Raw genomic sequence first — 13,104 nt, 5'->3', positions numbered from 1 at the left:
TCTATATAAAACTTTGCAGTTTTGTCGCTGTTGCTAATCTTTTCGTTCGTACGATAGTTTCTTTTTATCGAAAGAATGTGCATAGAGAGATGTTAAAACAGAGTGGCGTAAATGCATACCTTGATGTGTTTGACAGCCTCCTCGGGTGGTAGGTTGGCGACGCTGTCCATCTGCGTGTCCGCCCAGGCTTTAACCGCGGCGCTGGAGTCTTTGTACTGTTCCCACAATCTGCAGGCGTGCTGATACTTGGTGCAAAGGGCATCTAATTCGGCCCTGGTGTCCTCCCAGGCCTGTACGGCCTCATTTACCGCCGCTTCGACCTTCTCGCGGACCTCTGCAGCGCAACCCTCCCGCAGAGGTTCGGCAGCCTCTCGTAATTCACCAATGAGAACTTCTCGCGCGCCCAAATCACCGTTGAGACCCTGCACACCAGATAAACATACGATCCTTCGTATACGCGCGCATTTTTATTTTGATTTTTTCACGTCTTATTAGTATCGTCCTATCATCGTGTAAAGGTCCGTTTGAGTAGCCCATCGCGAGTTTAATTTCCTGCCATTACAAACAACAAAGTTAGCAATTACGTATTATCGTTTTCTGTCCCTTTGATATCGAGGCTGACATCAATCATAAATAGGTTTAATCGAGTTCATTAGTCACATCAGTTTATTTACCCGCGTTTCATCGTACAGATCAACGAAGCGAACTTGCGCGGAGAAGCTTGTTTTATTGGACCAGAAGTTGAATGTAATTTCAATTGATTTTCTCCTTGCGATTACAGGTCTCGTTGCTAACTCTCGAATAATCACGATAGTGAGTTTAGTATGTTAATACGACAACGATAAAAGTACTGCTCGAGTTTATGATTTCATCGAGCAAACGACGCGTCGTAGAATAAATATTCTAACGAGGGAAACTGCACTGCACGCAAATCATGCTCGTTATTAGCAACGATTAAAATTATCTGTGACGTGCGTTCAATGATATTCGACTGCGATACAGCCGGAGGTTTCGTCTATTATGGAAGTAATGGATATAACGAAAAAAAAGGAAAATCGAACATTGTACTATTGTTGCATTCCTATTCGAGACACGTTATTAGAATTAATAGGGTCCGCACTTTGATGCTTGAACGTATATTTGCAAAAGAAACAGTCGAATAGAAAGAAAATCCATCGTGTTTTACTATACTCGTGCATCAATTTACTTGGCTCGAATTCCAAATGGTTGCGAAACTCGTGCACGTTGGATATTCGCGTTTCCCTTAGAGACAGGGAGCGAGAGAGACGTGGGGAAAAAGAGGAAGGAGGAATCTAGAGAACTCGAGATTCCGCGATATTCGCACGATCGTAAGATATCGTTCGAATCAGATTCCCCGTGCGAGAGCGTCGTCGCGTTGCTCAAAGAATGTACACGCTGGTTTCCCTTAAATACGAACTATAAATAATTTTGAGTCACGAGACCAGCACGTTTCGAGGCTCGCGCCTTCGAATTCGGTCAGAGCGTGGTTGAACTAATTCTGTGCCGTGTACTCGAGTTCGTTCACCTGCCTGAGAATTTTCCACCGAAACCGTAAGCGGAAATCGAATCGCTCCGTACGCGCGTTTCACGCCACTGAAATTCATCCAACAATCTCCGTAAACTTCCCCTTTTACTTTATTCTCGTGTTCCTTCATTTTCCGTGCCGTATATTCAACGAGAAACAATTTAAACAATTTACGTTTAGTACGGTGCTCGGTTGGCTGCGAACCATGTTGTTTCAATATCTGTAATAATACATTGCTAAAAATAGTTGTAAAGTCATCTTGTAGAAATATTCTTGTTAAAATACACACGTGTGCGTTTCTGTGTACATATAAACATTATATTGGATTAAAAGACAACTTTCTAAATTAAGGAAGAAACTGCTTCCGAAATTTTCAGCGATTAATTCGGATAATCGAGGTCCGGCGATGTCTATTTCAAGACGGCGCGGCGTGCTGCGCCGCGCGCCATGCGAGCGAAGCAGCTCTTGTCGATTTTAACGAACCCGATCGGTCGATTTTCCACAGGCCGGAAGTCACTGAATCGTGGGTGCTGAATCGCGATAAGCAACGGGACAGGATGTTGCGGCCTGCCAGAAATTTCCGCCTCGTCCGTTCGCCTAGTTGTAAACGTTGAAATTCTTACAAGTTTCACGAATATTACTACTTGACACATAAACGGTTTGTTTCTATTAACCATGGTCCATGGTACTGTGTAATGGGTCGTAAAAGAGCGAATAATCGACATTTAAATTCGTGAGTAGAAATTCAGAAAACAGGCGAAGCGTAATCGGAAACGAACGCCAACGAAGGAATTCGTAAACACGCCTAGCGTCTTCGAGGCTAGGTAAACTCACGGCTTTTCCACGTGGCATAGTTTACATACCGTATCACTGCGTCATAGTTCCAGCCACTTTGGTCGTTTGTGTCATCCCGCGTAATTATATAAAAGTGGATTAGCGAGCGACGTTTGTCTGGCACATGTCTGTCTTTTTTTACAGTTTCATATCCGCCACGTTCATTGCCGCACACGATACAGTGACAATAAAATATCTGCTACCTTATTCCCTGATGTAATCGATGCCGTTTTCAGATTTAAAATCTTGAATCAAGTAACACGTTCGATCGCGACGATTCTTTTAGATACGGTAATTATTTCGGAAATTGGGATTATCATGCTTTTAATTGAACTTACTCTTGGTTTCGCAATCGTGTCACGTGGAATTGGAATATTTCATGAAGCGTAACGTTGCACGATCAAAATGTAAATGAAGATTTATGCGCACGACGACTTGGCATTCGTCGTTCCTTAAAGACGATTTATCAAAACTTACTACCAGAAATATTTTTCTTTATTTCTGTAGCAACTATTAATTAGAAGAACTTTGAATTAAAAGGTGAAATTCCTATAGCTATCGCGTCAAGATCCACGACACTGTAATGGATATTAATATTTCTCGAATAGTGCTAATCGTCAAACATATTCGAAGCTAAACAACAACTGTGGCTAGCACAGCTGTAACTACATACATGTATCTCTTGTTAAAACGAGTCATTTGTATACCTATCCTTCGACCCGGTTTTAGTTTGTATGTACAACGAAACGTGACCTACACGCCATCAAGAAGAAACAAAAGATTACAATGTTTCCGGGCATCTTATTTGTTCTTGAATTTTTTCATCACGCATATCTCATCACTGTACTTTAACCGATACTCGAAAACTAAAACAGCAATCGTCGTCACTCATAACGCACAAAGACTGAGGAAAAGGGCACAGAACAATACGCATTCCAACGTAATACCGAGTTCGTATCACCTTGGAGTTTTTAAAATGGTTTACTGCCGAATTGTCAGCGACCGATATGAATATTGAACGCTTACTTCCGATCAGCCGATTCACTGTGCCGAGCGGAAACATACTCGGCCCTCTGCAAACTGACGTAGCGTCGACCGTTCCGTCGATCTTCCGCGTGAATCGCGTCACTGCCGTTCCTCATTCTTCATTTCACGATCCGTGGAGAGAATCGACGAAATTTTTGGACGTCTCGAGGATGACGCGACGATCGTCGCGACGACAACCGCCACGAAGCATAAGAATAAAGCGAACGAACGTCGCGTCGCGTCGCGACGCAGAATTGCCGATGCGAACGGAGCCGTTTGACATTTAAATGTACGCGCCGACGATACGAACGCGACGACGGTAGTCGTGCCACTGATAGGGAACTCGCGATAACGCCGATTTAAACCTCGAACCACGCATGCGCGAAACCGAGCCGCGCTTCTCTTGCACGTGGCGCAAGTTATAGCGTCGAAAAGTGCATCTTCCGGTGCATTACCGTCGACCGATCGATCTGCAATTGTCGATGTACCGGTGCATCGCCGCGTAATAGTGCACTTTAGGAACGAAATTTCCGGTGCGCGGTACGTGTTACCACTAAAAATTCACTCTTTTCAAAATCAGTTTTTCTGGAAACTTGTAGGTAAACTAGTTTTTATCGATGCCATGATAAATAATAATTTAAAAGTGCAACGATTCGTAATACTTAAAAGTTTCACCAGAAAAGATAGTAGTTTCTTTTTCACTGGAATCGAAAGCTTCGCTGTAAGAATGCAGGTCGCTCGATACTGTCGAGTCCCAGTTATTCAAACTTGTAAAACTTTTAACGCATTCCGGATTCTAAGACTGTAAACGGTTGGAGGAATGTTTGACCGAGCGGTGTCGTTCGTGTTATAAATCTTGGATACTTTGAATCGTTCCGTCGTTCGACCAGGTTAGTTTACTTGCACGAATTTCGCATTACGGGGTACTATCTAATTCCCTATTTATAATTTTGTTTCCCTATGGCAGGAGAATAATTTTAGCGGAAATACGTATTTTTATTTTTGTTGCCACGTATCCGTTAGGATAGTTAAAAAATGTTTAAACTTACTTCCAGACGTTCGGTAGCCTTCAGCAGCCTGTCGTAATCGACGGATCCCTGCACGGTTAACAGCTCCATCATATAGTCGGCTTCCTGAACCGATTGCTGCACCATTTCCAATTGTTTCTCGAACCTTCTCCACAAGGTAAGTCTGTTCTTCAACAGGCCCAGCAAACGATGGCACCGAGCTTCCAAATCGGCATGAGCGTCTTGAAGGCTGGAAATGTCTCGTTCGACGCTGACCGGCGAGACCGAGACTCTCATCACGATCGGGAGAGTGTGAAGCATCTGTCTGAGTCCCATAATGTCTTGCCATAAAGTGGCGAGTTCGTCGAGAACCGTTTGACAGCGATCCACAGCCGCTGCGACCACGTCGCTTCCCTGTCGCTCGCTTCCCTCGCATTGCTCCAATATAGATGATTGCCGTTTATGAGCTTTCCGGACACGGCTGAAGCCACGTTGAATCGCCTCGAGTCTTTCTCTGATCAGTTGCGCGGCGTCCAGTTCCTCGCTTATCTGGCTCTCGACGCGACGAGCCGAAGACAACAGGACGGCAACTTTTTCGCTCTCCGTCACGGGCAACAGACCCAGTCGACCCAGCTCGTTCTGGATCAACGAGATCCTGTCGAACAAAACTGTCAGTCTTTCGATGTACAGATCCAGCTCTTCCTCCGTCTTCAGGACACCGTGAAAACCGTCGATCGTCATTCGCAGTTGGTTCAATTCCCTCTCGAGCAGCTTTAGCTTCTCGTTCGACGAGATCTCCTCGGAGGAGATGTTCCGTGTGACGTCCTCCTGGATGCTATTGATCCGTTGAGCCAGATCGTTCCAGCGATCCTGAAGCTCGCGATGGAATTGCCTTTGTAACATTTCGTCCGACAGTGGAACGGTTCGCAGAGCCTGCTCGAAGCTGTTGTTCGCTTCTTCCCGCATGTTGTTATGAACCTCGTATTGCGCTTTCAATTCCTGTACAGACGAAAGGGAGGCTCGCGATACATCGAATCGGAATAGCGTAGAACGTTTAAGAAAACATACCCAAAATTGACGTATGTGGTTTCCCAATGGGTCGCGGAGATTCTCCAATTCCTTCTCTACTTTGGTCATCCAGTTCTCCAGACGATTCGTTAACACTTCCTGATTGCACCAACTCTCTTTGAATCCCAGCAGACGCCTCAACGAGGATTCCACGTTGTCCTGAAGCTTGACGATCACGTCCAGAGCTTCTCCGTAACGATCTTCGGGATCCTCGATGTTTACTAGATCCTGAAGACTGCGGGCCACGTTCAGGAGTTGAACGAGCCGAGCATGATGCGTCGTTACGTCTGCCACCAGCGACTGAAATGAAAATCAAGCGGTTTATAATTATTCGTAGGATCGTGTTTCTATTTTCCATAAACGTAGACGCGATGGCTTACTTGATGCAACGAGATGTACTGGTCGTAATCGGTCGAGGTTACTGTTTGGAGATCGGGAACTCGTTGGTGAGCAACCTGGAGCCATCCCCTTTCCTCTTTCACTCCCTGTTCGAGGATGATCCATCGAGATGCAGCCAAGGCCATTTGCTGAGCCCTGGATGCAGCTTGATCCAACAACGACATAGCTCTGCTGTGCAATTCCTCGTGAAGATCCGAATACTTGGTTCTCGTTTCAGGGTCCAGGTTTCCTTCCAACGATTCCAGGATTCCTCGACAGTGGTTCAGGTTGACGAAGAATTTCCTGTGCTTCTGCATCTCTTCTCGCAGGTGTTCTAGGCTGATCACGGAGATCGGACTCCCCAACAAGTTCTCCGCGATCTCGGTGATCTGCGCGAATTCCCGAAGCGTTTGTTCGTACTCCTCGGCCAAGGCCAACAGTTGCAACAGACGGTCCCGTTCAATGGATATATCGTGTTCGATCGCCTTGGTCATTTCGTGGGCGGTGTAGGTCTCTTCCGGGATATCTTTTCCGGGATAATCGCGTTGCAATTCGTGCGACTCCGCGATAAGCGACTCGATTTCCCGCATGTTACACCGGTTTATGCTCTCCAATTCGTCCAGCTCCTCGAGTTTCCATTTCGTGGACGCTTCGAGCTCGATTATCACGTTTAGTTCGGCACGTCGCCCTTCGACGCACCTGTCGCAACGATCGCGAAATAAAGTTCGTATAACTTATAATGACGGAAAAGAACAGAACAGAAAAACATCATCTTACCTGTACATGTACTTTACTCCGTGCTCGAATTTTTCCCATCTGGCCAGTTCGATGGTGATGTACTCTACGCCGTCGCTGGTAAGGTCTTGGATCATCTTCGCTTGATGCATGAGAGTGTCGATGCATTCCTGTACATTGTTACGGTCCCCCTCCGGACATTCTTTTACTAGCTTCCAGATATTGTTCAGCTTCTGAATGTATTCTTCTGCGCTCTTCGCTTCGTCTTTAAGCCCGGTGTAGGACTCAACGACGTGGGAATAAGTGGTAAGATACATGGATTTACTCCAGAAAACCCTGTACTCGATCGTTTCCAACCAAACTGTGATCATTACCACGATGTTCTCCAGCGTTTCCTCCATCGTATTCGTATCCTTTTCTCGAATCGCTTTCCTCAGGATAGACAGTTCTTTGTATATGTCGACGGAGCATAGTTCCTCTGTCATTCCTTTCTTCATTCTGTCTAGATGAACGACGTGTAGAATGTTCCCCAGATGACTCGGTTGCTTAGCGTTTCGAAGACTTTCCATCCGATCCGAAGTAACTTTTATGGTTCGATTGATCAGAGTCGTGTCAAGTGGCAGCGGCCAATCATCGTCCATGGTCGCGGGCAAAATAAAAGTCTTCGAACTGTCGGGTTTTTGCGAAATTGACTGATGGGGCATCTCCCACGAAGGTCCTTCCTTCTCGTCGTATTTCCGTTTAGATGGTTCCTTGGAAGATTCGCTTATAATGTCTGCGTAGGTCTTGATCTTGGGTCGATCCTCCTCCGTTTCTACAGGCGACAATGATTCTTCGGCCGTATTCATCGGGTCCGGGGAAGGCATACTCGCTACGACTTCCGTTTCTAACGGTGCTTCGATCTTCTCCTTATCCAAACTCCACTCACTTTGCGTGTCTTGGACGATTGTTGGTTCCGTCGTTGTTGTAAATGGCAAACTAGTATCTTCTATACACTCTTTGATTTCGTCGACCGTCTTTTCCTGTACAAATTTCGAATATTCCTTTTGTCGAACGTCGTCAGCTTGTTCGGACACTTTTTCCAAACCAACGACCTCACTTATCGGAGATTTTTCTTTGCCGGCGTTCTTTTTAGCAACGTCGGAATAAGATAACTTTAATGAAATATCTCGTGACTCTATAGGCTGACCAAATATGGATTCCAGATCCTTTTCTCCTGGCGTACAGATTTCGATGGTTTTGTGCCTCCTTTTTCGCTTCTGTCTCTTCGCGGCGTTACTATCTTCCGCCTTTGCCGCGTTGCTCGTCTCTTGGACGATCGTCGTGTCCGGCGACGTATCGGTCAATATGCTCCTAGTGTCGGTGGTACCGTCGCTGGTCGACAGTTCTATGGTTGCCTGCAAACATATTTCAAACGAAGTATCCGCGTCTTTCGATTCCTTTGTCTCCGACTTTTCCGTTTTCGAGTCATCTTGAATTTCTTGTACTTGTACATCAGGTGCTGCTGGAATTTTTTTGTCTTTTAGAGGCGTTTTCGTCTCTATCGCCGCATCCAGCACATCATCGACTGCTGCGACTGCTAACGCGTCTTCTTCCGCATCGTGTTTCATTATCGTCTCCTCTTGTTCCTTAACGTGATCCGCAACCGTATCGACAGGTTGTAATACCCCGGCGTTCGTTTGCTGGGAAACCGTCACCAACGACAGTTTCCTCTTTTCGTCGCTTGGTTGCGTTTGCACGCTGCCTTCGCACGTATCAGGAACGATTTGCACGCTTTCCTCGACGCGTGGAATCAGTTCGGTTGCCTTTATCTGTACCGAGCTGTCCGACGTCTTTATCTTCTCTGGCGAACTGGTTTGCGATTGTTCGTCGATCGTCTGTTGTTTAACATCTTCCAGGCTGGTTTGAGCGGACAGCTCGCGAACTTGGACCTGAATCGGGGAGACGGAAGTTGTCGGACTGGTCTGGGTCACCGTTTCTTGAGTCGGTTCGGGCAACACCGTCTGCGACTCTGTTTCCTGGGTCTCGGTTCGTCGAGGACCCCTCTCTGGAGTGGTTTGAGTTTCGACGACCTCGACGGATGGCTGTTGCGTCAGATCCGCCTGGATGTTCAAGTCTAACGTGATCTTTTCCGGACTGGTTGGTATGCTGGTCTGTGCTTCCGTTTCGATGGTCTTTGACTCTTCCGGGGTTACAGTCTGAACACCGATACCGGTTAAATCTTTTTGCTCGGTCGCCGGTGGAGTTGTTTGTTGTTCGGTAGCCACTAGCGCTTTCTCTATCGTCTGAGTCTCTATTTCTGTAGATGGAGCCGACCAAGGTGAAGTCTGCGCCTCTATGGAAACCACGTTCGGAGATGCCTGGGTTTCTTCCGTTCTTGCCGAAACGATCGTCGGTTGGACATCTTCCATCGGACCGGTTTCCACCTCTTCTACTCGCGTCTCTGACGTGTTTACAGTCTGTGTGCTTATTTCTTCGATTCGTGGCGTTTCTGTAGCCGTTTGCATGCCAAAATCAAAGACAGAGACCGGTGAAGTCTGTATTTCGGAGTGCTGTGTAACGAGTGGTGACGTTTCTTCGTGGATAGTTTGCGACCCAAAGTCCAAACCTGTCAAGGGAGACGTTTGCACGTTCGCGTGGACTTGTTCCGCTATCGGTGTCTCGATTTCCTCGGAATCTTCCGGCAAAATTTCCATCGACGTCTGTATTTCTTGAGCTTGGAATATTTTAGTCTGTTCCGAGAGCTGCGGGGACGTTTGAGCAAACGTTTCGCACACCGTTTCCTGTCGCGGAGACGTAGCAGCTACGGTGACATTAAATTCTCGAGGAGTGGTCTGAGTATCCGCTTCGTTCAACGCTGGAACGCGAGCGGTTTCCTCCTTGCCAATATCTTCCCGCTTCTTTTTCTTCTTTTTCTTCTTCGTAGCTTTTGCGTCCTCGGTTTCCGTCGGAGCCAGATCGTCCGTGAATTCTCCTTCGTCGGTGGTGGTCTTTGGAAATTCGGACTGCTCTTCCTCCCTGGAACTTCTCATCCGCTGTTTCTTCTTCTTCCTTCTCTTCTTCCTCGCCACGTTTTCATCGTCCGGCGTGGTGGTGGAAGCCATCGTTCTGTCGTCAGCTCGGTATCCATCTTCGTCCTCCGAAGTTTCGTCTTTCAACGTTAAATCGATTTCGGTCGACTCGATCATCTCTGCAACGTCCGGTCGCGGTGTTTCGCTTACGCGGTGTATCGATGAGTCCGACAACGGGACGTTCATCTCCACCGAATCGGCGATGTTCGAAACGATCCAAGTACTCGATTTCGTGTCTGGGGACTTTATTGGCGAGCCGGCTTCTTCTTCGGTCTTTATATCCGTGTGACATTCGTCTTCTTTTTCCGAAGTAACGACGGACTTGTCCGTAATTTCTTCCTTTTCCGAAGTGATGACTGATTTGTCGGACGTCTCCTCTCTCTCCGAAGTGATCATCGACTTGTCCGAGGTGGCGACTTCCTTCTCCGTCGTGACGATCGATTTATCCGCGGTGGAAATTTGCCGCACCGGCGACGTTTGAACGACCTTGTCGTGAATTATCGAGGTGCTTTCCTTGTCAGCTGGCAGACTGATGTCTACATCCTCTTTCACCATTCGATAAGGCGCGACAGTCGGTTCGGCTTGACTTGTCACAGACACCATCGGTTGGATTTCCTCTCCTTCCTTCCGCACGGCTAATGAAATTTCTACTTTATGGAAGAGTGGTTTGTATTCTGGTTTCAAAGCTTCGTCAAAGTAGTCGTATTCCGACTCTGGAACGAACGAGTCTTTCACCAATTGTTGTTTGTCGTTGATCGGTACGATATGTGGTTCGTCTTCCGTCTTTTCCGCGTCAGGTTTCTCGACTTGGTCAGGTCGATCTCCTGAAATTTCAATTTTCTGTTGTAGCTCTTCCGATAACATCGGTACGCCGCCTTGCGTTTCGCTCGTTATCGCTTTGATCGTCCAACTTTCCTCTAATACAGAGACGTCGGGAACTACGGTGCCGCTAATGTCATCGTGCATTTCTAAATCTACCGTGCGTTCTTCTAGCTCGATACCAGGTGTTTCGATCTTTACGGGTGCATCGACAGACTTACAAGTCGCTTTAGTGGTGGTTGGTAGATCGTCCAACGCGACGGAATCGATCGGAGACTCGACTGGTATCTGTTGCGTTTCTTGTACCTTGATTTCTCGAATAGGACTCTGTAAACCAGCGGACATTTCAGCATCGATAAACGCCTGACTATCCATCGTGAGTGACATTTTCCCATTTACCTCTATCGCGAACTGCTCGCTCTCGTACTTATCCGCGACAGTCCGAGGTACCTTATTCTCTGAAACAGATACCGATTCGACGCTTCCGTCAGTCTTTCTCACCAGAGATTCTTGGAGACTTTCTGGAGGCTGTTCTTCGGAACTTTCTGGAACCTCTTCTTTCGGAGTCTTTGCGTCTGTGACGATCTCTTCGATTGTGACGATTTCTTTCTCCATTTCGGGGAGAGATTCCTTTTTCTTTGGGTCCAGGTACCCCGTTGGAAGTCCTGGATGCATGTCCTTAGCGAATGCGCCAAAGAATGGCCCTTGCATGGGAGTGTCGTCGACGATACCCTGTTCCTGTTCCAAACTTTTTTCCGTTTTACTGTCTTCCTGTTCCTTTGACAGAAATCGATCTTGCGTCCTTTCCTCCGTCGATCGCCCGTCTCCACCGAATTGCCGTTGTGCCTCGTGTTTGACGACGTTGATGCTTATATGCGGTATGTTTTTCTCGTCCACTTCCACTTGTTCGGGCTCCTCTATTATCTCCTCCGAAGCGGTCTCCTTCCCATCGACGATCGTCACCTTTCGAATGATCCTTCTGGTCTTTCTGACCACTCGTCTGGTCACCTGTTGCACCATTGCGTGCACGCTGGACGTTTTTGCCTGATATTCTCCGGCCTCTGTCTGGATTCCGTCCTCGAGAGGTTGCGGACTAACGTCGCGAATGTTGCCCTGCGTGACAGTGTGCGTGTACCGAGGAGCCGACTCGTATTCCTCGACGTCGACGTCTTTGAAAGGCGTCCCGGTGGCGATTCTACCACCGTAGATCTGTTTCGTGGTGGTCTCGATGGTTCCATTCGGCTTTTCGGCGGTCACTGTGATCTGCTGATCCCTCATGGTGGCTTCCGAAAACGCGTGAACCACAGACGGAGCGTCTCCGATTGCCGTCGTCATCGAGGACAAGTGTTGTTGAGTGGTTTGTCTGTTTGTCACCATTGTGCGTCTCAATTTCCTCACGATGATTCTTTTCGAACCATCTTCGTCTACCACGATCTCGGTGGTCACGTCGTCGGGCTCGACTAGGACCGTCTCGAACGATTGCGGAGCAGCGTGGACTATGTTCAATTCGCTGCTAGTATTGTCAGTGTTTTTAGGATCTTGGTACTTCATATCCACGACGATATCCTCCGGCATCGCGTCGAGTCGTTCCTGTTCGATTTCGGTTGCCAGATTTTTTGTGGCAATCTCGATCACGTCGTGGTTTCCGTCCGTGGTTTTTACAATCTTTATAGTTTCCTGGATCTGAGGACTCTCATTAGGGTTGTCTACGGTTTGCGTGGTCAGCGAGTGACACGTTGATGGCTCCGGGATTTCATTCGTGGAGGTTTGCTTGGTGAGCTGCTGCGGTTTCTCGACGATATCGTTCGCTAGCAAACTCTGTCCTGTTTGCAGAGACACGTCGACCAGAGACGGCATGCTACTTTCGAACGACGACTGAATCGAGGGTGCCTGATCGAGGGTAGCATCGTCTCGTTCCGACATGTCGTCCGCTTGCGCTTCTTCCTCGCATAACTCCTGGAAAATTTTAAGGATCTGGCTGAACAAACATGTTAGACGTGTTACAAGTTTATTGACTACAGAGCCTAAATAATGCTTCTAGTATGAATAAAGTTTAATTCGATGGTAGACATTAACGCTAAACCTTCCACGACCGGTCATCTGACCGGTTAAATGATTTATATTTTTGTATCAAATTCTGGTTAGTTTCCGATGTAAATAGAAAATATATGTAGTATGAAAGGAGAGTCTTAGAACAGTGTAACAACGCGTATTAAAAATATTAAAACTTTAGACGCGTGCAGTTCCGAAACTATTAGTGTTTTATTAATAATTGAGGCATCGTTGGCAGCGGCAAACCTTCCTCTTTAAAATGGCTTTTGGTTTTTGGCGATCCGACTTTCCGTTTTCGAGATATCGTAATGTATGTAAAAGGTAATTTTCTTTTCAATTCGACTGTCTCACTGTCCGGCTCGCGTATAACAGCCTATTCACGCGTATTAAAAATACTAAAAGTTTAGACACGTGCAGTTCTGAAACTATTAGTGTTTTATTAATTATGAAGATATTGTTAGAAGCGGCAAAGCCTCCCCTTTAAAATGGCTTTTGGTTTTTGTCGATCCGACTTTCCGTTTCCGAGATATCGTAAGTTATGTAAAAGGTAATTTTTCTTAATTCGACT

The 13,104-nt window shown here is 46.8% G+C and overlaps 1 protein-coding gene across 1 annotated transcript in view; it reads right to left on the bottom strand.

The window, feature by feature from the left end:
• Msp300 (Muscle-specific protein 300 kDa) overlaps positions 1-13,104 on the bottom strand; it is an 84,308-nt gene that overhangs the window by 10,247 nt on the left and 60,957 nt on the right. The window contains exons 40-44 of the mRNA XM_076779238.1: positions 6,637-12,440; positions 5,862-6,558; positions 5,482-5,781; positions 4,456-5,412; positions 120-422 (exon numbers count right to left, since the gene is read on the bottom strand). Of these exons, the coding sequence (XP_076635353.1) occupies positions 120-422; positions 4,456-5,412; positions 5,482-5,781; positions 5,862-6,558; positions 6,637-12,440 (8,061 nt within the window). The remainder of the gene's footprint in view (positions 1-119; positions 423-4,455; positions 5,413-5,481; positions 5,782-5,861; positions 6,559-6,636; positions 12,441-13,104) is intronic.

The sequence above is a fragment of the Colletes latitarsis genome, chromosome 12 (assembly GCF_051014445.1).
Source record: "Colletes latitarsis isolate SP2378_abdomen chromosome 12, iyColLati1, whole genome shotgun sequence".
Lineage (NCBI taxonomy): Eukaryota > Metazoa > Arthropoda > Insecta > Hymenoptera > Colletidae > Colletes > Colletes latitarsis.
Note: the sequence above shows the minus strand (reverse complement) of the source record. Positions and strands in the feature narration are given on the sequence as shown.